At 39.2% G+C, this 20,121-nt stretch overlaps 8 protein-coding genes across 8 annotated transcripts; 3 read left to right on the plus strand and 5 right to left on the minus strand.

The window, feature by feature from the left end:
• Positions 1-511: 511 nt before the first annotated feature.
• On the minus strand, positions 512-1,252 carry LOC106676204 (hepcidin). Its single transcript, XM_024804311.2, has 3 exons — positions 1,078-1,252; positions 902-979; positions 512-765 (listed from the first exon to the last, which is right to left on the minus strand). Exons 1-3 carry the CDS (start codon positions 1,162-1,164, stop codon positions 670-672), a joined length of 261 nt encoding a protein of 86 aa, XP_024660079.2. The 5' UTR covers positions 1,165-1,252; the 3' UTR covers positions 512-669.
• Positions 1,253-1,555: 303 nt separating this feature from the next.
• Positions 1,556-2,427, plus strand: LOC106676198 (hepcidin-like). Its single transcript, XM_014412351.4, has 3 exons — positions 1,556-1,738; positions 1,826-1,912; positions 2,078-2,427. Exons 1-3 carry the CDS (start codon positions 1,655-1,657, stop codon positions 2,168-2,170), a joined length of 264 nt encoding a protein of 87 aa, XP_014267837.1. The 5' UTR covers positions 1,556-1,654; the 3' UTR covers positions 2,171-2,427.
• A 1,571-nt stretch (positions 2,428-3,998) lies between these two features.
• On the minus strand, positions 3,999-7,360 carry LOC112435563 (uncharacterized). Its single transcript, XM_024804233.2, has 3 exons — positions 7,256-7,360; positions 6,323-6,367; positions 3,999-6,230 (listed from the first exon to the last, which is right to left on the minus strand). Exons 2-3 carry the CDS (start codon positions 6,360-6,362, stop codon positions 5,380-5,382), a joined length of 891 nt encoding a protein of 296 aa, XP_024660001.1. The 5' UTR covers positions 6,363-6,367; positions 7,256-7,360; the 3' UTR covers positions 3,999-5,379.
• Positions 7,361-8,562: 1,202 nt separating this feature from the next.
• On the minus strand, positions 8,563-9,311 carry LOC112435583 (hepcidin-like). The gene is made up of 3 exons (XM_024804282.2): positions 9,133-9,311; positions 8,957-9,034; positions 8,563-8,820 (listed from the first exon to the last, which is right to left on the minus strand). The coding sequence occupies exons 1-3, from the start codon at positions 9,217-9,219 to the stop codon at positions 8,725-8,727; spliced, it is 261 nt and encodes an 86-aa protein (XP_024660050.2). The 5' UTR covers positions 9,220-9,311; the 3' UTR covers positions 8,563-8,724.
• Positions 9,312-9,625: 314 nt separating this feature from the next.
• LOC112435580 (hepcidin-like) lies at positions 9,626-10,482 on the plus strand. The gene is made up of 3 exons (XM_024804276.2): positions 9,626-9,793; positions 9,881-9,967; positions 10,133-10,482. Exons 1-3 carry the CDS (start codon positions 9,710-9,712, stop codon positions 10,223-10,225), a joined length of 264 nt encoding a protein of 87 aa, XP_024660044.2. The 5' UTR covers positions 9,626-9,709; the 3' UTR covers positions 10,226-10,482.
• A 1,531-nt stretch (positions 10,483-12,013) lies between these two features.
• Positions 12,014-15,417, minus strand: LOC101476841 (uncharacterized). The gene is made up of 3 exons (XM_024804115.2): positions 15,313-15,417; positions 14,380-14,424; positions 12,014-14,287 (listed from the first exon to the last, which is right to left on the minus strand). The coding sequence occupies exons 2-3, from the start codon at positions 14,417-14,419 to the stop codon at positions 13,437-13,439; spliced, it is 891 nt and encodes a 296-aa protein (XP_024659883.2). The 5' UTR covers positions 14,420-14,424; positions 15,313-15,417; the 3' UTR covers positions 12,014-13,436.
• Positions 15,418-16,620: 1,203 nt separating this feature from the next.
• LOC112430041 (hepcidin) lies at positions 16,621-17,368 on the minus strand. The gene is made up of 3 exons (XM_024804281.2): positions 17,191-17,368; positions 17,015-17,092; positions 16,621-16,878 (listed from the first exon to the last, which is right to left on the minus strand). Exons 1-3 carry the CDS (start codon positions 17,275-17,277, stop codon positions 16,783-16,785), a joined length of 261 nt encoding a protein of 86 aa, XP_024660049.1. The 5' UTR covers positions 17,278-17,368; the 3' UTR covers positions 16,621-16,782.
• A 309-nt stretch (positions 17,369-17,677) lies between these two features.
• LOC112435579 (hepcidin-like) lies at positions 17,678-18,378 on the plus strand. Its single transcript, XM_024804272.2, has 3 exons — positions 17,678-17,851; positions 17,939-18,025; positions 18,191-18,378. Exons 1-3 carry the CDS (start codon positions 17,768-17,770, stop codon positions 18,281-18,283), a joined length of 264 nt encoding a protein of 87 aa, XP_024660040.1. The 5' UTR covers positions 17,678-17,767; the 3' UTR covers positions 18,284-18,378.
• The last annotated feature ends 1,743 nt before the right edge of the window (positions 18,379-20,121 follow it).

Here is a 20,121-nt window from a genome sequence, read left to right on the forward strand (position 1 = left end):
TTCTTAAATGAACTCACAAATGACATCCACAGTTTGACGGATTGAATCTGAGTATTTAAAAAGTTATTATCTGCAGCAAATAAACATTCGAGATCCTGATCTGTTTTCATCCGTTTGGTTGGTTTAAAGAATTCTTTCATGAGCCATTAAAATTTTTGAAGTTATTATAGGGAAACAACGTATCAGTGATAATGATATAAATAGTACATATTTTGGTTCTTCAATAAAAGTATCAGAATGATGCTTGAAAAAAGAAACTTGGAGTTGTAGAGCAAAGAAACAAACATGGATAATTTCCCATTTCCGATGCAGTGGAATTTCCCAGTCCCACTGATGCAAGACTGCTCCAGACATAGCTTTTGTACTTTGAGTGCTTGTTTCTCTGTGTGTGAACACTGTCCAGCCCACCCCACAAGAAAGTGGTTATGTAAATGGATAGATGGATGGATGGCCATTTTTAAAGGTCTAATAAAGGAAAAAGCTACATTTAAAATGACAACAAAAATGCACATTGCACTTAAATTAAAAGTTTATTGTGATAAACTGTGCAATACAAGCACGTGGTTGAGGCAGTAACTGAGGACACAATGTGACTAAAACAGTAGAATCTCACACATTAACTGTGACATACAGTTTGTTAATACTGAGTGGTTGTTGGAGCAGGAATCCTCAGAACCTGCAGCAAACTCCACAGATACCGGGGGTGCAGCAGCCACAGCAAAAGCGACACTTGATGCCACGCTTGTGTCTGGTGTTATACAGCGTCTGTGGGAAACACAAGAGACATGAGCACAGAGTTCATCTGCAGCAGCATCACTGCTCTTTATTTTCACCTGCTCTAACAAACACTTTCATTTAGCTGAAGTAATTTGGCCACCTTCACTCAGTTAGTGTTACTTACCTTCCATGAGTCCACTGATGCCTCCTCATGTGCTGCTGCTGGATAGTCCATGCTCATTGGCTCCTCCAGCTCCTGCTCCTGTTAATGAATTGAGTGCAGTAGAAACCACATTGTAGCACTGAAACAAACATTTGCAGCTTGTAAGCTAATACACTTGGTTAAAGTCAAGTTCTTACTTCAGTGACTGGGACAGCAGAGCTCTGCTGAACACAAATGAATGTGAGCACGACGGCCACTGCAACTGCAACACTGAACGTCTTCATCTTAGGAGGCTTTGAGAGGCTCAAGTTCGACTCTTTCTCCTGGTCCGGATGATTGTTGTGAGCTGAGTCCTTCTGTCTGATGGTTAATGTGTGCAGAAGTGCTGATATTTATACTGATTTGGGCCCCTGCTGCCTCGTCACTCACAGCTCTTACTCTACCTGATTTCAGGAACATTGCAAAACTCCGTATTTTCCTGTGCTATGAAATTCTGGGAATGGAAAATTCCTGAGGAAGGAGAAAATCTGTACTTTTCTCAGTCGGCATGAACTTTGACCTTCGGATGTTTAACTATATGGGTTTTCCCTGTCCTATTGATGCAAGCCTGTTCCCGACAGTAGTTTCTGTACTCTAAGTGACGAGGCAGCAGTGGAGCAAATGAGTATAAATACCAGCACCGTTTCCCTCAGTCAACCATCACAAAGGCGCTGACAAGAGTCAACGAGAGAGTCAAAGGATCTGACCACCTTAAACCACTCAAACCTCCTGAAGATGGAGACGTTCAGCGTTGCAGTTGCAGTGGCTGTTGCACTCATGTGTATTTGCATTCAGCAGAGCTCTGCCACATTTGCTGAGGTTACATACTGTGTTAAATTCATGTAATGTGCTTCTTCTGCATGAATTTGTTGTGAAGATGCTAAGATCTGTTTTCTTTCTCTACAGATACGAGAACTGCAAGAGCTACAAGAGGCTGTGAGCACTGACAGTCCAGCTGCTGAACATCAGGAGGTATCAGCTGACTCATGGGTGGTGAGTTTACTTCAATAAATGAATGAAGACAGTAATTGTGAGATCTCTCAAATGCAGGGAGATGTTTAAAATAAACTGTGCACTCACAACTTTTCATAAAATTAGAAACAATGAAGTGACTTGCAGCTGAAGATAAACTCTCTGCTCTTCTCCTCTTTCACACAGATGCCGTACCACAGACAGAAGCGTGGCATGAAGTGTCGCTTTTGCTGCGGCTGCTGCAATGCTGGTGTCTGTGGATTGTGCTGCAGATTCTGAGAATATCTACCTGCGATTCTCACATCAACCACTAAGTATAGACTGTTATACATGAAATGATTTGACTGCGTAGCATTTGTTAAAGTCTGACAGTGTTTCTTCATCTGGTCATCCTGCTGTATCAGTGAACAGTGTACCAAGCATTTGGAACTACAGTATGTTATTATATTAAAAAGTTCAGAGTCACTATACTACAACATGTGCTGTCTGTTTCTGTTTCTGTCTGACAAGAATTAAACATTAATGGAAACCAGTGACATGAAGCTCCTGATGTACAGTTTTTGTGCTGATGTCAGTTAAGAGTTGTTGCCTCATACTCTTGCCCATGTCGTATGTGGTACAACCTGTTAATAGTGCCAAGCCATTGATAGCAAAAGTAAAGTGAGCATATTTTCCCATATTTGTAATTATATGAGTGGGGAGCATCTCATCATCATTCAATTTTACCACTAATTATGACAAAAATGCAGTAATGTACAATAGCTTTGAGCTGATGGACTGGTTCATTGGTTATTTGAAAGTTAAACCAAGCATACTTTTTTTAAAGAATGTAGAAGTGTTAGATAATGTTTCCTAGAAACACTTTCTATACAAGTTCATTCATAAATGTTTTAGACAACCTTATCTCGACAACCTTTCACTGAATTTATTTGGAGGTGTTTTCACGGTGTGCATATGAAGTTTCTAAGCTGCATGATTAATGCAGGAATCCCTCACACAGAAGAAAAAGAGAGAATAGAAAGATTTGCGTACAGCAGAAATTTGATACTGGACATAATAATAGAAAACATCTCAACAATACTGAGAGACGTTGCACTGTGGTGAAACTGTAAAGTAGGTGTAACACTGTGTAATGCTGTTTCAGATAATATCTGTACTGTATGTGCGCTGCATCCGTTCTGCAGAACATTTAAGCAAAATATTTCACGACACTTCAAAAAAAGCTAGAGTAGCTGTATCATGTGGATGTAGCGTATCACAAACAGGCTCAAAGCCAGTACAACCAAACGTGATCAAACGTCAGGCCAAGGTGGAACTGATTCCTATCTCCTGTAACTTCTACAACACTGTCCAATAGAGACACATGAATGAAATGCAGTGTCGTTAAAAACACTGATGATTTTTTTTCATATTCTTCATTTTAAGAATTTAATATATTTACATCTGAATAAACTTTTAGGCATTACGCTGACTGATTGATGCAGAATTCCCATTGGACTGTTCCCATCACGACCCAGGTGATCAGTCTCTCGATAGCTTTTCCTCTGGTTCCTGCTCTCTGCTGACACTCCTAGCTGCAGCCACGTTCTCCATTCCATCTCTTTAAACAAATTCTTATAAATAGTTTAACCATGTGCATTTAGTTCAGTATTACCTGTTGCCTGTGTCCTTGTCTTTTGGGAAAATACTTTACACAAATAATGGCTCAAAAAGGATTCCTTTTTTTTACTGTGCTGCAATTGATTACTGGATTATTTGTACCATTAATTAGTGTCAACTAATTTTTATTCAGTCTCCACATAGGATATGCTTGTGAAGATGGAATATGGGGGAGAGCAGAAGTGCGTTGAAGTTCCACAAAGGGATGAATGAAGGACATGCATATTGTATTGAAGAAATAAGTAATGAGAATGCTGTTATTTGCATTTACCAGCTCACCTATGTCAGACCTTTTAATAAACAAAATTCTAATGAAAGTGAGAACATGTACACTGTTACATCTTTCAGACAATGTTTTGAAATTGTGGTGCACAATTCAGAATAAATGTTTTTCAAAAACCATTGCGTCTTTTTAGTAAATGTTTATTTCCAAAAGAAATTTCTAGAAGTTCAGAACAGTAAAATTCCCGCTTTTTAGAATGAACTAGAAGATAACTCTTACGTAGTTAAACTAAAATACTCTTTGAGAGTTAATATATAAACTCTTAACACCAAGTGTTAAATTATCAACTCCAGACAGATTTGGTGTTTAACACTAAATCAGAGTTAACGTACCAACTCTCCAAAAAGAGTTAAATTAACACTCTCTGGTGTGGACCCATATAGACACTTTAATAGTGTTGAAATCAAATCCGACAGTGTTAATTTGGACATGCTGGATTTGGAATCTACACAGTCACATCCATTCAAATTTTAAATTCAATTCAATTTTTTTTATATAGTGCCAAATCACAGTAACAGTCACCTCAAGGTGCTTTATATTGTAAGGTATACTTACAAAGAAAAACCCAACAATCAAATGACCCCCTATGAGCAAGCACTTTGGCGACAGTGGGAAGGAAAAACTCCCTTTTAACAGGAAGAAACCTCCAGCAGAACCAGGCTCAGGGAGGGGCGGCCATCTGCTGCGACCGGTTGGGGAGGGGGAAGGAAAACAGGATAAAGACATTCTGTGGAAGAGAGCCAGAGGTTAACAACAAGTACAATTCAGTGCAGAGAGGTCTATTAACACATAGTGGGTGAAGAAGAAACACCCAGTGCATCATGGGAATCCCCCAGCAGCCTACGCCTAATGCTGGACATACACTGTGCGATTTTTGGCCCATTTTGAGCCGATTTTTCAGTCGTGCAACTGTTTTGGGGATCGACCCGAGTTTGGCCTTAATCGTGTGTCGTGCATCGTATACATGGGGTAACGAGAAGTGATTAACACCTCACGATCAGCTCCTGATCATCAGTCATTTGGTCGTAAGAAAATCAAACCTGTTTGAAATCCTGTCGGCTGTTGTGAGGGTGTCAACGCAGCGTCTCTCACTGTGCACGCGCAAACACAGAGATGAAAGCGAAAAGACAGAACAGCACGGCAGTGCAGCGTGTGATCCGGACACAAGCGATGGAGGCACAACTTGTAGAACTGCCAAGCTCATCCGAGCCTTTTCGATGTGACTTCACAAAATTATCGCGACCACAACAACCGTGAAAATAGTGTAAAATTTTGTGTTATAACCTTCATGCTATGGACGAACAGTGTGAGCACTCAGGTTGCACAGAGCATCGGGCCGTATAGTATGAGACCCTGCATCGTGACCTACGAACTTCTAACCCCTACGAGTCAATCGGAGAGTTTGAACAGGAGCTGAATATCGCGACTGAAAAAATTGCACAGTGTATGCCCAACTTCTGGCAGCAAAACCAAGGGAGGATTCAGGGTCACCTGAGTAGGCCATCAGCCTACTAAAAGGATACAGAAAAATCCCGTTGAAATAGTGTTAGTTGTCATCACGGGTGCTGGTGGACTCATTTGAACACCTCCGAAATTTGCAAACGTGCAAGCATTCCTCTTCTTCTTCCAAATCCTCTCTGGACCTTTTCCTCGAGCCTCCAGTTTCATGGTTGTCAGTCTCTTCATGGGCATCTTCAAAGAGTTCATCACTACTGCTCTCAGAGTGATCATACACAATTGAGCTGGTCCCCGAATCAGAGTTTGCGAGCCTGGATCTTTTGCTATTAGGCTCTTCTTCATCTCCATCTTCCTTTCTGGACCTTTTCGTGGATCCAACAAACAGCGGTACCTCATCAGCAATATTACCAAGATGAGGACAGCCCTCGCTATCAGTATCACAGGCAGAGATGAAGTCAGAGTCATCATCAGAAAACTCCTCGCTCCATCTGATTCTTTTGTTGGGCTCCACATCTTCCACATCCATCTCTCTAGACCTCTTCCTGGATACACCTGGCTGAGGATCCTCTTCTGGGATGTACGGGTGAACATCCTCACAGTCTTCAAATGCCTCATCAGAATCGTCATTTTCAATGCCGACAACAACAACAGCATTATGATCATCATGCAGTTCATTGTTGTCAACATTGGCATCATTGTCTCTCACATTAATATTGTGATTGTTTACATTGTTGACATTGCCGTCATTGACATTGTGAAAGTCAATATATAAGACATCATATCGATCCTCTAATTCATCTAGTAGCTCAGTCAGCCTCCAAAAAAAGATATCATAGAGAGTAACATAAAGTCTTTCCAGTAAACCCCAGATTCCACCAACAGGTTCGTAAGCTGGCTCCTGATCTCCTCTTGGAAACATTTCTGGGTTAACCTGTCGGCCTGCAAGATCATTTTATCTTTTAATTAGCATTCATAAACATCTGCTGAAAATCAGTTTTTCATCAATTTTACGACTGAGTGCATGTGCTTACCATTACGGTTATTTTGTGATCCATCTCCGCTTCCATTCATTTTGACTACAAGGAACAGAAAACAACAATGATCACTAAACAACTCAGAATGTTCAGCGAATTTGCTTTTTTTGTGATAACTTTAGGCTACGTCCACACGTACACGGGCACTTTTGTAAACGGAAATTTTCCTTTTTCGTTTTAAAAAAATCCCGTCCACATGTGCAGTTTTGAAAAAATATCTCCTTCCACATGTAAACCCTAAAAACAAAGTCAGGAATATGCCAAATCCTAACCGTGTAGAAATGTTGGCCAATCAGAAGTCTAGAAGCCTGGGAGGAAAACCTCACAAAACCTTACATACTATACTTCTGAAAGGTTTTTGTCTTTTTCTGGAAAGGCAGCTAATGTTGTGTTACTTTCAAGTGCCTTCATCATTTCAAATGTTAATAGCTAAAGACAGCATTTTGGCTGGTATAGACTCACAACTTTGGAATGGACAAAATGCATATAGCATACATGAATGTAAATTTTTTAAATTACATTTATTGCAAACCGACGTCAGGATTTGTGTTGTGAGAGCGTCTGTGTTGAATGATGCTCACTCTGATGCCTCTGTCTTTCTAAATGGAGGGACAGTAACTGCGTGTGTTTATGTAAGCGTGTAAAAACTGCAGATACTAAGATTAACAGCAGAGCTTCTGTCACTGTAAGATATGATTAAGAACATTTTCTAATTTATGTATAATTTGTCAAATATTACAACAGCTGACAAATAGTTAAGTCTTCATTTGTTTTCCTGAATAATAGAGCCACATCATCCTCTCTATGATGTAAAATATAGTCTAGACTTGCACAATGTAAAGTACATAAATACTGTCCTGGCAGGCAGGAAAATCAGGCTTTATATTTAAGTAAATGATCTTAAGTCTATAAAATGAAATTTGAACTTACTTTAGTTCTTGGTAAGTTACAGAGCAGTTAATCCTCAGGGAAATGTAGAAATTTCACTAAATAGTCGTCTTCCTTCATACGGTTGCAGTGTCTCTTCAGTTTTGTTTTCATATGCTGATGTTTTCATTCAAAACATGTTTAAATGCTGCGATGCCATTCTAGCATCATAGACTGCGGAATGTACATAGATTCTTTTTACATCAAGTTGTATGCACAGATTTTGATATCTTATATGGAGACAAAAAATACTTAAGACAGAAGTGAATCTTAAAAACTAAAGCAGTCAATGTGTGTTTTTTTTTTATTCTAATAGTTACTGTAAAGTTCTACTCTAAGAGATTCATCTTGGCCTTTATGCAGGGTTAAAGCTCAATAATGAGGACATACACAAAATATAATACATTTCTTTATGATTGTTAGGCAAAAACAAAGAGAACCCAAAGCTATCAAAACATATATCCACAGTCTTATTCTTGCTCTGCTCCCTAATTTTCCCCTGGAGGCATCACTATGGCAACAAAACAACATGCATTAAATGACGTTCCAAACAACAACAACCAAACTGTTTTCAGTGCTTAATATTTAACATGTCTTCATTATAAACTGTATTTGTGCAAATCGGTGAGGTTGATGTGCACAAGCTGGGATTCAGACTTCGGAGGGTTAATCCAAAAATTAGGTTTACATTGTTGTTCATGACAGTGCAGATTTCTGACGTTTTGTGTACTTTAAGCATTTAACAATTTGATTATTTTCTAACAAAAAACAGTGTGAAACTCAAGTTACACTTGTGTTTGTAAATGAACTGCCCCATGTCGTGTAGCTTTCTGGATTTTATACTTATTGGGCTACATGTTTATTTATTACACAGGCTATACAGTACATAACATCAAAACTCACATGTTTTATCTAACTAAAGTGTTTAATTATGTGGGCTACAGACAATAATCAAGTTATGGACTCTATTTATATGAAAAATGTATATATTTACTGCATTTGAATCATTTTAACCATATGTAACCAACTGCGTATGTGTTTGAAATAAAAATAGAATATTTTGGAGAGTCTCCCCTCAAATGTCAGAACACTTTGGTGTTTGGTTAAATTGTGATTTTGAATCAGTTACAGGGGTTACTGTGATCATGAATGCTTTTCTCTCTATGTGTTAACACTGTCCAGGATATACCCTGCCTGTAGCCCTATGGCAGCTTTGATGGATGAATTGATGGATGGACGGTGCATAGCAGTCAGTTTTACAAATGTAACAAAGGAAAATACGACATTTAAAATGACAACAAAAATCCACATTATATCTAAATGACCATAAAGTTTATTGTGATAAACTGTGTAATACAAGCATGTAGTTGATGCAGTAACTGAGGACACAATGTTACTAAAACAGTATAATCTCACACATTAACTGTGACATACAGTTTGTTAATGCTGAGTGGTTGTGGGAGCAGGAATCCTCAGAACCTGCAGCAAACTCCACAGATACCGGGGGTGCAGCAGCCACAGCAAAAGCGACACTTGATGCCACGCTTGTGTCTGGTGTTATACAGCGTCTGTGGGAAACACCAGAGACATGAGCACAGAGTTCATCTGCAGCAGCATCACTGCTCTTTATTTTCACCTGCTCTAACAAACACTTTCATTTAGCTGAAGTAATTTGGCCACCTTCACTCAGTTAGTGTTACTTACCTTCCATGAGTCCACTGATGCCTCCTCATGTGCTGCTGCTGGATAGTCCATGCTCATTGGCTCCTCCAGCTCCTGCTCCTGTTAATGAATTGAGTGCAGTAGAAACCACATTGTAGCACTGAAACAAACATTTGCAGCTTGTAAGCTAATACACTTGGTTAAAGTCAAGTTCTTACTTCAGTGACTGGGACAGCAGAGCTCTGCTGAACACAAATGAATGTGAGCACGACGGCCACTGCAACTGCAACACTGAACGTCTTCATCTTAGGAGGCTTTGAGAGGCTCAAGTTCGACTCTTTCTCCTGGTCCGGATGATTGTTGTGAGCTGAGTCCTTCTGTCTGATGGTTAATGTGTGCAGAAGTGCTGATATTTATACTGATTTGGGCCCCTGCTGCCTCGTCACTCACAGCTCTTACTCTACCTGATTTCAGGAACATTGCAAAACTCCGTATTTTCCTGTGCTATGAAATTCTGGGAATGGAAAATTCCTGAGGAAGGAGAAAATCTGTACTTTTCTCAGTCAGCATGAACTTTGACCTTCGGATGTTTAACTATATGGGTTTTCCCTGTCCTATTGATGCAAGCCTGTTCCCGACAGTAGTTTCTGTACTCTAAGTGACGAGGCAGCAGTGGAGCAAATGAGTATAAATACCAGCACCGTTTCCCTCAGTCAACCATCACAAAGGCGCTGACAAGAGTCAACGAGAGAGTCAAAGGATCTGACCACCTTAAACCACTCAAACCTCCTGAAGATGGAGACGTTCAGCGTTGCAGTTGCAGTGGCTGTTGCACTCATGTGTATTTGCATTCAGCAGAGCTCTGCCACATTTGCTGAGGTTACATACTGTGTTAAATTCATGTAATGTGCTTCTTCTGCATGAATTTGTTGTGAAGATGCTAAGATCTGTTTTCTTTCTCTACAGATACGAGAACTGCAAGAGCTACAAGAGGCTGTGAGCACTGACAGTCCAGCTGCTGAACATCAGGAGGTATCAGCTGACTCATGGGTGGTGAGTTTACTTCAATAAATGAATGAAGACAGTAATTGTGAGATCTCTCAAATGCAGGGAGATGTTTAAAATAAACTGTGCACTCACAACTTTTCATAAAATTAGAAACAATGAAGTGACTTGCAGCTGAAGATAAACTCTCTGCTCTTCTCCTCTTTCACACAGATGCCGTACCACAGACAGAAGCGTGGCATGAAGTGTCGCTTTTGCTGCGGCTGCTGCAATGCTGGTGTCTGTGGATTGTGCTGCAGATTCTGAGAATATCTACCTGCGATTCTCACATCAACCACTAAGTATAGACTGTTATACATGAAATGATTTGACTGCTTAGCATTTGTTAAAGTCTGACAGTGTTTCTTCATCTGGTCATCCTGCTGTATCAGTGAACAGTGTACCAAGCATTTGGAACTACAGTATGTTATTATATTAAAAAGTTCAGAGTCACTATACTACAACATGTGCTGTCTGTTTCTGTTTCTGTCTGACAAGAATTAAACATTAATGGAAACCAGTGACATGAAGCTCCTGATGTACAGTTTTTGTGCTGATGTCAGTTAAGAGTTGTTGCCTCATACTCTTGCCCATGTCGTATGTGGTACAACCTGTTAATAGAGCCAAGCCATTGATAGCAAAAGTAAAGTGAGCATATTTTCCCATATTTGTAATTATATGAGTGGGGAGCATCTCATCATCATTCAATTTTACCACTAATTATGACAAAAATGCAGTAATGTACAATAGCTTTGAGCTGATGGACTGGTTCATTGGTTATTTGAAAGTTAAACCAAGCATACTTTTTTTTAAAGAATGTAGAAGTGTTAGATAATGTTTCCTAGAAACACTTTCTATACAAGTTCATTCATAAATGTTTTAGACAACCTTATCTCGACAACCTTTCACTGAATTTATTTGGAGGTGTTTTCACGGTGTGCATATGAAGTTTCTAAGCTGCATGATTAATGCAGGAATCCCTCACACAGAAGAAAAAGAGAGAATAGAAAGATTTGCGTACAGCAGAAATTTGATACTGGACATAATAATAGAAAACATCTCAACAATACTGAGAGACGTTGCACTGTGGTGAAACTGTAAAGTAGGTGTAACACTGTGTAATGCTGTTTCAGATAATATCTGTACTGTATGTGCGCTGCATCCGTTCTGCAGAACATTTAAGCAAAATATTTCACGACACTTCAAAAAAAGCTAGAGTAGCTGTATCATGTGGATGTAGCGTATCACAAACAGGCTCAAAGCCAGTACAACCAAACGTGATCAAACGTCAGGCCAAGGTGGAACTGATTCCTATCTCCTGTAACTTCTACAACACTGTCCAATAGAGACACATGAATGAAATGCAGTGTCGTTAAAAACACTGATGATTTTTTTTCATATTCTTCATTTTAAGAATTTAATATATTTACATCAGAATAAACTTTTAGGCATTACGCTGACTGATTGATGCAGAATTCCCGTTGGACTGTTCCCATCACGACCCAGGTGATCAGTCTCTCGATAGCTTTTCCTCTGGTTCCTGCTCTCTGCTGACACTCCTAGCTGCAGCCACGTTCTCCATTCCATCTCTTTAAACAAATTCTTATAAATAGTTTAACCATGTGCATTTAGTTCAGTATTACCTGTTGCCTGTGTCCTTGTCTTTTGGGAAAATACTTTACACAAATAATGGCTCAAAAAGGATTCCTTTTTTTTACTGTGCTGCAATTGATTACTGGATTATTTGTACCATTAATTAGTGTCAACTAATTTTTATTCAGTCTCCACATAGGATATGCTTGTGAAGATGGAATATGGGGGAGAGCAGAAGTGCGTTGAAGTTCCACAAAGGGATGAATGAAGGACATGCATATTGTATTGAAGAAATAAGTAATGAGAATGCTGTTATTTGCATTTACCAGCTCACCTATGTCAGACCTTTTAATAAACAAAATTCTAATGAAAGTGAGAACATGTACACTGTTACATCTTTCAGACAATGTTTTGAAATTGTGGTGCACAATTCAGAATAAATGTTTTTCAAAAACCATTGCGTCTTTTTAGTAAATGTTTATTTCCAAAAGAAATTTCTAGAAGTTCAGAACAGTAAAATTCCCGCTTTTTAGAATGAATTAGAAGATAACTCTTACGTAGTTAAACTAAAATACTCTTTTGAGAGTTAATATATAAACTCTTAACACCAAGTGTTAAATTATCAACTCCAGACAGATTTGGTGTTTAACACTAAATCAGAGTTAACGTACCAACTCTCCAAAAAGAGTTAAATTAACACTCTCTGGTGTGGACCCATATAGACACTTTAATAGTGTTGAAATCAAATCCGACAGTGTTAATTTGGACATGCTGGATTTGGAATCTACACAGTCACATCCATTCAAATTTTAAATTCAATTCAATTTTTTTTATATAGTGCCAAATCACAGTAACAGTCACCTCAAGGTGCTTTATATTGTAAGGTATACTTACAAAGAAAAACCCAACAATCAAATGACCCCCTATGAGCAAGCACTTTGGCGACAGTGGGAAGGAAAAACTCCCTTTTAACAGGAAGAAACCTCCAGCAGAACCAGGCTCAGGGAGGGGCGGCCATCTGCTGCGACCGGTTGGGGAGGGGGAAGGAAAACAGGATAAAGACATTCTGTGGAAGAGAGCCAGAGGTTAACAACAAGTACAATTCAGTGCAGAGAGGTCTATTAACACATAGTGGGTGAAGAAGAAACACCCAGTGCATCATGGGAATCCCCCAGCAGCCTACGCCTAATGCTGGACATACACTGTGCGATTTTTGGCCCATTTTGAGCCGATTTTTCAGTCGTGCAACTGTTTTGGGGATCGACCCGAGTTTGGCCTTAATCGTGTGTCGTGCATCGTATACATGGGGTAACGAGAAGTGATTAACACCTCACGATCAGCTCCTGATCATCAGTCATTTGGTCGTAAGAAAATCAAACCTGTTTGAAATCCTGTCGGCTGTTGTGAGGGTGTCAACGCAGCGTCTCTCACTGCGCACGCGCAAACACAGAGATGAAAGCGAAAAGACAGAACAGCACGGCAGTGCAGCGTGTGATCCGGACACAAGCGATGGAGGCACAACTTGTAGAACTGCCAAGCTCATCCGAGCCTTTTCGATGTGACTTCACAAAATTATCGCGACCACAACAACCGTGAAAATAGTGTAAAATTTTGTGTTATAACCTTCATGCTATGGACGAACAGTGTGAGCACTCAGGTTGCACAGAGCATCGGGCCGTATAGTATGAGACCCTGTATCGTGACCTACGAACTTCTAACCCCTACGAGTCAATCGGACAGTTTGAACAGGAGCTGAATAACGCGACTGAAAAAATTGCACAGTGTATGCCCAACTTCTGGCAGCAAAACCAAGGGAGGATTCAGGGTCACCTGAGTAGGCCATCAGCCTACTAAAAGGATACAGAAAAATCCCGTTGAAATAGTGTTAGTTGTCATCACGGGTGCTGGTGGACTCATTTGAACACCTCCGAAATTTGCAAACGCGCAAGCATTCCTCTTCTTCTTCCAAATCCTCTCTGGACCTTTTCCTCGAGCCTCCAGTTTCATGGTTGTCAGTCTCTTCATGGGCATCTTCAAAGAGTTCATCACTACTGCTCTCAGAGTGATCATACACAATTGAGCTGGTCCCCGAATCAGAGTTTGCGAGCCTGGATCTTTTGCTATTAGGCTCTTCTTCATCTCCATCTTCCTTTCTGGACCTTTTCGTGGATCCAACAGACAGCGGTACCTCATCAGCAATATTACCAAGATGAGGACAGCCCTCGCTATCAGTATCACAGGCAGAGATGAAGTCAGAGTCATCATCAGAAAACTCCTCGCTCCATCTGATTCTTTTGTTGGGCTCCACATCTTCCACATCCATCTCTCTAGACCTCTTCCTGGATACACCTGGCTGAGGATCCTCTTCTGGGATGTACGGGTGAACATCCTCACAGTCTTCAAATGCCTCATCAGAATCGTCATTTTCAATGCCGACAACAACAACAGCATTATGATCATCATGCAGTTCATTGTTGTCAACATTGGCATCATTGTCTCTCACATTAATATTGTGATTGTTTACATTGTTGACATTGCCGTCATTGACATTGTGAAAGTCAATATATAAGACATCATATCGATCCTCTAATTCATCTAGTAGCTCAATCAGCCTCCAAAAAAAGATATCATAGAGAGTAACATAAAGTCTTTCCAGTAAACCCCAGATTCCACCAACAGGTTCGTAAGCTGGCTCCTGATCTCCTCTTGGAAACATTTCTGGGTTAACCTGTCGGCCTGCAAGATCATTTTATCTTTTAATTAGCATTCATAAACATCTGCTGAAAATCAGTTTTTCATCAATTTTACGACTGAGTGCATGTGCTTACCATTACGGTTATTTTGTGATCCATCTCCGCTTCCATTCATTTTGACTACAAGGAACAGAAAACAACAATGATCACTAAACAACTCAGAATGTTCAGCGAATTTGCTTTTTTTGTGATAACTTTAGGCTACGTCCACACGTACACGGGCACTTTTGTAAACGGAAATTTTCCTTTTTCGTTTAAAAAAAACCCCGTCCACATGTGCAGTTTTGAAAAAATATCTCCTTCCACATGTAAACCCTAAAAACAAAGTCAGGAATATGCCAAATCCTAACCGTGTAGAAATGTTGGCCAATCAGAAGTCTAGAAGCCTGGGAGGAAAACCTCACAAAACCTTACATACTATACTTCTGAAAGGTTTTTGTCTTTTTCTGGAAAGGCAGCTAATGTTGTGTTACTTTCAAGTGCCTTCATCATTTCAAATGTTAATAGCTAAAGACAGCATTTTGGCTGGTATAGACTCACAACTTTGGAATGGACAAAATGCATATAGCATACATGAATGTAAATTTTTTAAATTACATTTATTGCAAACCGACGTCAGGATTTGTGTTGTGAGAGCGTCTGTGTTGAATGATGCTCACTCTGATGCCTCTGTCTTTCTAAATGGAGGGACAGTAACTGCGTGTGTTTATGTAAGCGTGTAAAAACTGCAGATACTAAGATTAACAGCAGAGCTTCTGTCACTGTAAGATATGATTAAGAACATTTTCTAATTTATGTATAATTTGTCAAATATTACAACAGCTGACAAATAGTTAAGTCTTCATTTGTTTTCCTGAATAATAGAGCCACATCATCCTCTCTATGATGTAAAATATAGTCTAGACTTGCACAATGTAAAGTACATAAATACTGTCCTGGCAGGCAGGAAAATCAGGCTTTATATTTAAGTAAATGATCTTAAGTCTATAAAATGAAATTTGAACTTACTTTAGTTCTTGGTAAGTTACAGAGCAGTTAATCCTCAGGGAAATGTAGAAATTTCACTAAATAGTCGTCTTCCTTCATACGGTTGCAGTGTCTCTTCAGTTTTGTTTTCATATGCTGATGTTTTCATTCAAAACATGTTTAAATGCTGCGATGCCATTCTAGCATCATAGACTGCGGAATGTACATAGATTCTTTTTACATCAAGTTGTATGCACAGATTTTGATATCTTATATGGAGACAAAAAATACTTAAGACAGAAGTGAATCTTAAAAACTAAAGCAGTCAATGTGTGTTTTTTTTTTTATTCTAATAGTTACTGTAAAGTTCTACTCTAAGAGATTCATCTTGGCCTTTATGCAGGGTTAAAGCTCAATAATGAGGACACACACAAAATATAATACATTTCTTTATGATTGTTAGGCAAAAACAAAGAGAACCCAAAGCTATCAAAACATATATCCACAGTCTTATTCTTGCTCTGCTCCCTAATTTTCCCCTGGAGGCATCACTATGGCAACAAAACAACATGCATTAAATGACGTTCCAAACAACAACAACCAAACTGTTTTCAGTGCTTAATATTTAACATGTCTTCATTATAAACTGTATTTGTGCAAATCAGTGAGGTTGATGTGCACAAGCTGGGATTCAGACTTCGGAGGGTTAATCCAAAAATTAGGTTTACATTGTTGTTCATGACAGTGCAGATTTCTGACGTTTTGTGTACTTTAAGCATTTAACAATTTGATTATTTTCTAACAAAAAACAGTGTGAAACTCAAGTTACACTTGTGTTTGTAAATGAACTGCCCCATGTCGTGTAGCTTTCTGGATTTTATACTTATTGGGCTACATCTTTATTTATTACACAGGCTATACAGTACATAACATCAAAACTCACATGTTTTATCTAACTAAAGTGTTTAATTATGTGGGCTACAGACAATAATCAAGTTATGGACTCTATTTATATGAAAAATGTATATATTTACTGCATTTGAATCATTTTAACCATATATAACCAACTGCGTATGTGTTTGAAATAAAAATAGAATATTTTGGAGAGTCTCCCCTCAAATGTCAGAACACTTTGGTGTTTGGTTAAATTGTGATTTTGAATCAGTTACAGGGGTTACTGTGATCATGAATGCTTTTCTCTCTATGTGTTAACACTGTCCAGGATATACCCTGCCTGTAGCCCTATGGCAGCTTTGATGGATGAATTGATGGATGGACGGTGCATAGCAGTCAGTTTTACAAATGTAACAAAGGAAAATACGACATTTAAAATGACAACAAAAATCCACATTATATCTAAATGACCATAAAGTTTATTGTGATAAACTGTGTAATACAAGCATGTAGTTGATGCAGTAACTGAGGACACAATGTTACTAAAACAGTATAATCTCACACATTAACTGTGACATACAGTTTGTTAATGCTGAGTGGTTGTGGGAGCAGGAATCCTCAGAACCTGCAGCAAACTCCACAGATACCGGGGGTGCAGCAGCCACAGCAAAAGCGACACTTGATGCCACGCTTGTGTCTGCTGTTATACAGCGTCTGTAGGAAACACAAGAGACATGAGCACAGAGTTCATCTGCAGCAGCATCACTGCTCTTTATTTTCACCTGCTCTAACAAACACTTTCATTTAGCTGAAGTAATTTGGCCACCTTCACTCAGTTAGTGTTACTTACCTTCCATGAGTCCACTGATGCCTCCTCATGTGCTGCTGCTGGATAGTCCATGCTCATTGGCTCCTCCAGCTCCTGCTCCTGTTAATGAATTGAGTGCAGTAGAAACCACATTGTAGCACTGAAACAAACATTTGCAGCTTGTAAGCTAATACACTTGGTTAAAGTCAAGTTCTTACTTCAGTGACTGGGACAGCAGAGCTCTGCTGAACACAAATGAATGTGAGCACGACGGCCACTGCAACTGCAACACTGAACGTCTTCATCTTAGGAGGCTTTGAGAGGCTCAAGTTCGACTCTTTCTCCTGGTCCGGATGATTGTTGTGAGCTGAGTCCTTCTGTCTGATGGTTAATGTGTGCAGAAGTGCTGATATTTATACTGATTTGGGCCCCTGCTGCCTCGTCACTCACAGCTCTTACTCTACCTGATTTCAGGAACATTGCAAAACTCCATATTTTCCTGTGCTATGAAATTCTGGGAATGGAAAATTCCTGAGGAAGGAGAAAATCTGTACTTTTCTCAGTCGGCATGAACTTTGACCTTCGGATGTTTAACTATATGGGTTTTCCCTGTCCTATTGATGCAAGCCTGTTCCCGACAGTAGTTTCTGTACTCTAAGTGACGAGGCAGCAGTGGAGCAAATGAGTATAAATACCAGCACCGTTTCCCTCAGTCAACCATCACGAAGGAGCTGACAAGAGTCAACGAGAGAGTCAAAGGATCTGACCACCTTAAACCACTCAAACCTCCTGAAGATGGAGACGTTCAGCGTTGCAGTTGCAGTGGCCGTTGCACTCATGTGTATTTGCATTCAGCAGAGCTCTGCCACATTTGCTGAGGTTACATACTGTGTTAAATTCATGTAACGTGCTTCTTCTGCATGAATTTGTTGTGAAGATGCTAAGATCTGTTTTCTTTCTCTACAGATACGAGAACTGCAAGAGCTACAAGAGGCTGTGAGCACTGACAGTCCAGCTGCTGAACACCAGGAGGTATCAGCTGACTCATGGGTGGTGAGTTTACTTCAATAAATGAATGAAGACAGTAATTGTGAGATCTCTCAAATGCAGGGAGATGTTTAAAATAAACTGTGCACTCACAACTTTTCATAAAATTAGAAACAATGAAGTGACTTGCAGCTGAAGATAAACTCTCTGCTCTTCTCCTCTTTCACACAGATGCCGTACCACAGACAGAAGCGTGGCATGAAGTGTCGCTTTTGCTGCGGCTGCTGCAATGCTGGTGTCTGTGGATTGTGCTGCAGATTCTGAGAATATCTACCTGCGATTCTCACATCAACCACTAAGTATAGACTGTTATACATGAAATGATTTGACTGCTTAGCATTTGTTACTTCACGTTACATTTTTACATGGATGGCCTATAACTTGAAGTCATTATGTGGCACTACATAACATTTTATATAAATATAACATAGACAGTTCAATTGTTACTCAGTAGTACTTCTCACTGTATAAGGACCCAATGGTATGTGACAGCAAATGTGCTATGAAGTGTTGATTCATCCACTTTATGCAGCTATAACTACATTTATATAGATGGCAACAGCTGAAAGCAGTAACCAGCTAAACTGGTTCCTGCCAAGTCTGTATTTGTGCGTCAGCACTTTAGACTTTAGCCTCTCCATGCTTGGGACCTTATATTTATGGCATTGTTGTTTGGGTTTTTTGATTTAGAAGTTAATTTGTAAATTTAACATGGAAGTCTACGGGGACTGGCTTGTTTTTCAAGCAGAAAAATAGTACCAGCTAGTGGTTTTTGGCACTAACATCTTAGCTTTATTTTTTAGCCCTGGAGTTTGTTTGTTTTTTGTCAAACATTTATATAGACTCATTATGGACATAAATTGAATTTATATATTTATATACACAGGCTCTAATATATCAATAAATTCAAGCTTTTGCAACTAATTCTTGTTTTAAGGATATTTTCTGTACAATCATTCCACCCTGGAAAAACAACAGTTCAAAGAAAGCATTAAAAGCCCAAAGTTACCACGACATTCATGCCCATGATGAGTGCATGTAAACTTTAGACCACATCTTAATTTCCCGTACAGATCTTTTGATCTGATGATGGATTAGACTTTCTCGTTTTGTTTCCATTTGTTGTTCTTAACAAGTTGGTTAACAATTCACAGTGTAGGTTTGGCTGTTATGTAGCTGATCATTTTCAGTGATCATTTATTGGTGTGAAGTGTTCAAACTAAACTTGATCACATTAAGTAATGCATAGGAGGGAGAAGAGGGGGACTACTTTTATCAGGACTTAGAGGAAAAAGGTAAACAAATCCCAGCTGTGTGATCCCCATTAATGACAACACTGCAAGAAGCTCTTATTTTTCTGCACAGGTACTTTAACACTGCACTCATTACTCCAGTGCTGAAAGCATTACTCCTCAGGGGCTGGAATCTTTTTAAAAATAATGAAATCATCCATCAATTCATCAATATATTCGAGGTGGATTTGTAGCTGCAGTGGTCCTTGCAGCTACTATAAATGAGACCAAAAAATGAAGTAATTATTCCTTATAGTCCTAAAAAAACAGTTAAAAAGGCAGAATGTATTCCTACAGAGCCAATAATCCTACTGTTGTTGTTGACACAGATGTGCTCATTAAGCTAAAGCTAACAGGTCAGCGAGGTCACGGTACATGAGACAGAGTGGAGATAAGGGATTTTGGTTATTGCACAAGATGTTTAGTAAAATTCAAAAGACCCTTTCAACCTTTATCAGAGTAAACACACCGTGCACTCCTGTCATTATTGATTTTGGTATTTCCCTACAATTTATTTCCTTGAACAGATTTACATTATTAAAGTGGTTGTAATAGAGTGACAAAATTTAAAGATAAGCCGTTTGCTCTGTGTTTAAGTTGACAGTTACATGACATTTGATACTGATCCATTTGAAACCCACTCAGTCTAGCATCTTCTTATAAGAAAGTTCCAAGCACTGGACACGTTGATTTGAAATAATAATTAGTGTATTAGTAGCATAGTGCAGAATATAGGTGACAAACTGTGTGCTGTATTAAACTGTTGCACTCATGAAAATTCAATACTATGGCTGAATTAAGGAATTAAGA

This window comes from Maylandia zebra, linkage group LG11 (assembly GCF_041146795.1).
Source record: "Maylandia zebra isolate NMK-2024a linkage group LG11, Mzebra_GT3a, whole genome shotgun sequence".
Taxonomy (NCBI): domain Eukaryota; kingdom Metazoa; phylum Chordata; class Actinopteri; order Cichliformes; family Cichlidae; genus Maylandia; species Maylandia zebra.

Coding starts and splice junctions, on each gene's coding strand:
- LOC101476841 (XM_024804115.2), bottom strand. CDS start 14,419: ATGAATGGAAGCGGAGATGGATCACAAAATAACCGTAATG. Junction 14,288..14,379: donor ATCACAAAATAACCGTAATG/GTAAGCACATGC, acceptor ATGATCTTGCAG/GCCGACAGGTTAACCCAGAA.
- LOC112435583 (XM_024804282.2), bottom strand. CDS start 9,219: ATGAAGACGTTCAGTGTTGCAGTTGCAGTGGCCGTCGTGCTCACATTC. Junction 9,035..9,132: donor CTGCTGTCCCAGTCACTGAA/GTAAGAACTTGA, acceptor ATTCATTAACAG/GAGCAGGAGCTGGAGGAGCC. Junction 8,821..8,956: donor CATCAGTGGACTCATGGAAG/GTAAGTAACACT, acceptor TGTTTCCCACAG/ACGCTGTATAACACCAGACA.
- LOC106676204 (XM_024804311.2), bottom strand. CDS start 1,164: ATGAAGACGTTCAGTGTTGCAGTTGCAGTGGCCGTCGTGCTCACATTC. Junction 980..1,077: donor CTGCTGTCCCAGTCACTGAA/GTAAGAACTTGA, acceptor ATTCATTAACAG/GAGCAGGAGCTGGAGGAGCC. Junction 766..901: donor CATCAGTGGACTCATGGAAG/GTAAGTAACACT, acceptor TGTTTCCCACAG/ACGCTGTATAACACCAGACA.
- LOC112435579 (XM_024804272.2), top strand. CDS start 17,768: ATGGAGACGTTCAGCGTTGCAGTTGCAGTGGCCGTTGCACTCATGTGT. Junction 17,852..17,938: donor GCTCTGCCACATTTGCTGAG/GTTACATACTGT, acceptor CTTTCTCTACAG/ATACGAGAACTGCAAGAGCT. Junction 18,026..18,190: donor TATCAGCTGACTCATGGGTG/GTGAGTTTACTT, acceptor TCTTTCACACAG/ATGCCGTACCACAGACAGAA.
- LOC112435580 (XM_024804276.2), top strand. CDS start 9,710: ATGGAGACGTTCAGCGTTGCAGTTGCAGTGGCTGTTGCACTCATGTGT. Junction 9,794..9,880: donor GCTCTGCCACATTTGCTGAG/GTTACATACTGT, acceptor CTTTCTCTACAG/ATACGAGAACTGCAAGAGCT. Junction 9,968..10,132: donor TATCAGCTGACTCATGGGTG/GTGAGTTTACTT, acceptor TCTTTCACACAG/ATGCCGTACCACAGACAGAA.
- LOC106676198 (XM_014412351.4), top strand. CDS start 1,655: ATGGAGACGTTCAGCGTTGCAGTTGCAGTGGCTGTTGCACTCATGTGT. Junction 1,739..1,825: donor GCTCTGCCACATTTGCTGAG/GTTACATACTGT, acceptor CTTTCTCTACAG/ATACGAGAACTGCAAGAGCT. Junction 1,913..2,077: donor TATCAGCTGACTCATGGGTG/GTGAGTTTACTT, acceptor TCTTTCACACAG/ATGCCGTACCACAGACAGAA.
- LOC112435563 (XM_024804233.2), bottom strand. CDS start 6,362: ATGAATGGAAGCGGAGATGGATCACAAAATAACCGTAATG. Junction 6,231..6,322: donor ATCACAAAATAACCGTAATG/GTAAGCACATGC, acceptor ATGATCTTGCAG/GCCGACAGGTTAACCCAGAA.
- LOC112430041 (XM_024804281.2), bottom strand. CDS start 17,277: ATGAAGACGTTCAGTGTTGCAGTTGCAGTGGCCGTCGTGCTCACATTC. Junction 17,093..17,190: donor CTGCTGTCCCAGTCACTGAA/GTAAGAACTTGA, acceptor ATTCATTAACAG/GAGCAGGAGCTGGAGGAGCC. Junction 16,879..17,014: donor CATCAGTGGACTCATGGAAG/GTAAGTAACACT, acceptor TGTTTCCTACAG/ACGCTGTATAACAGCAGACA.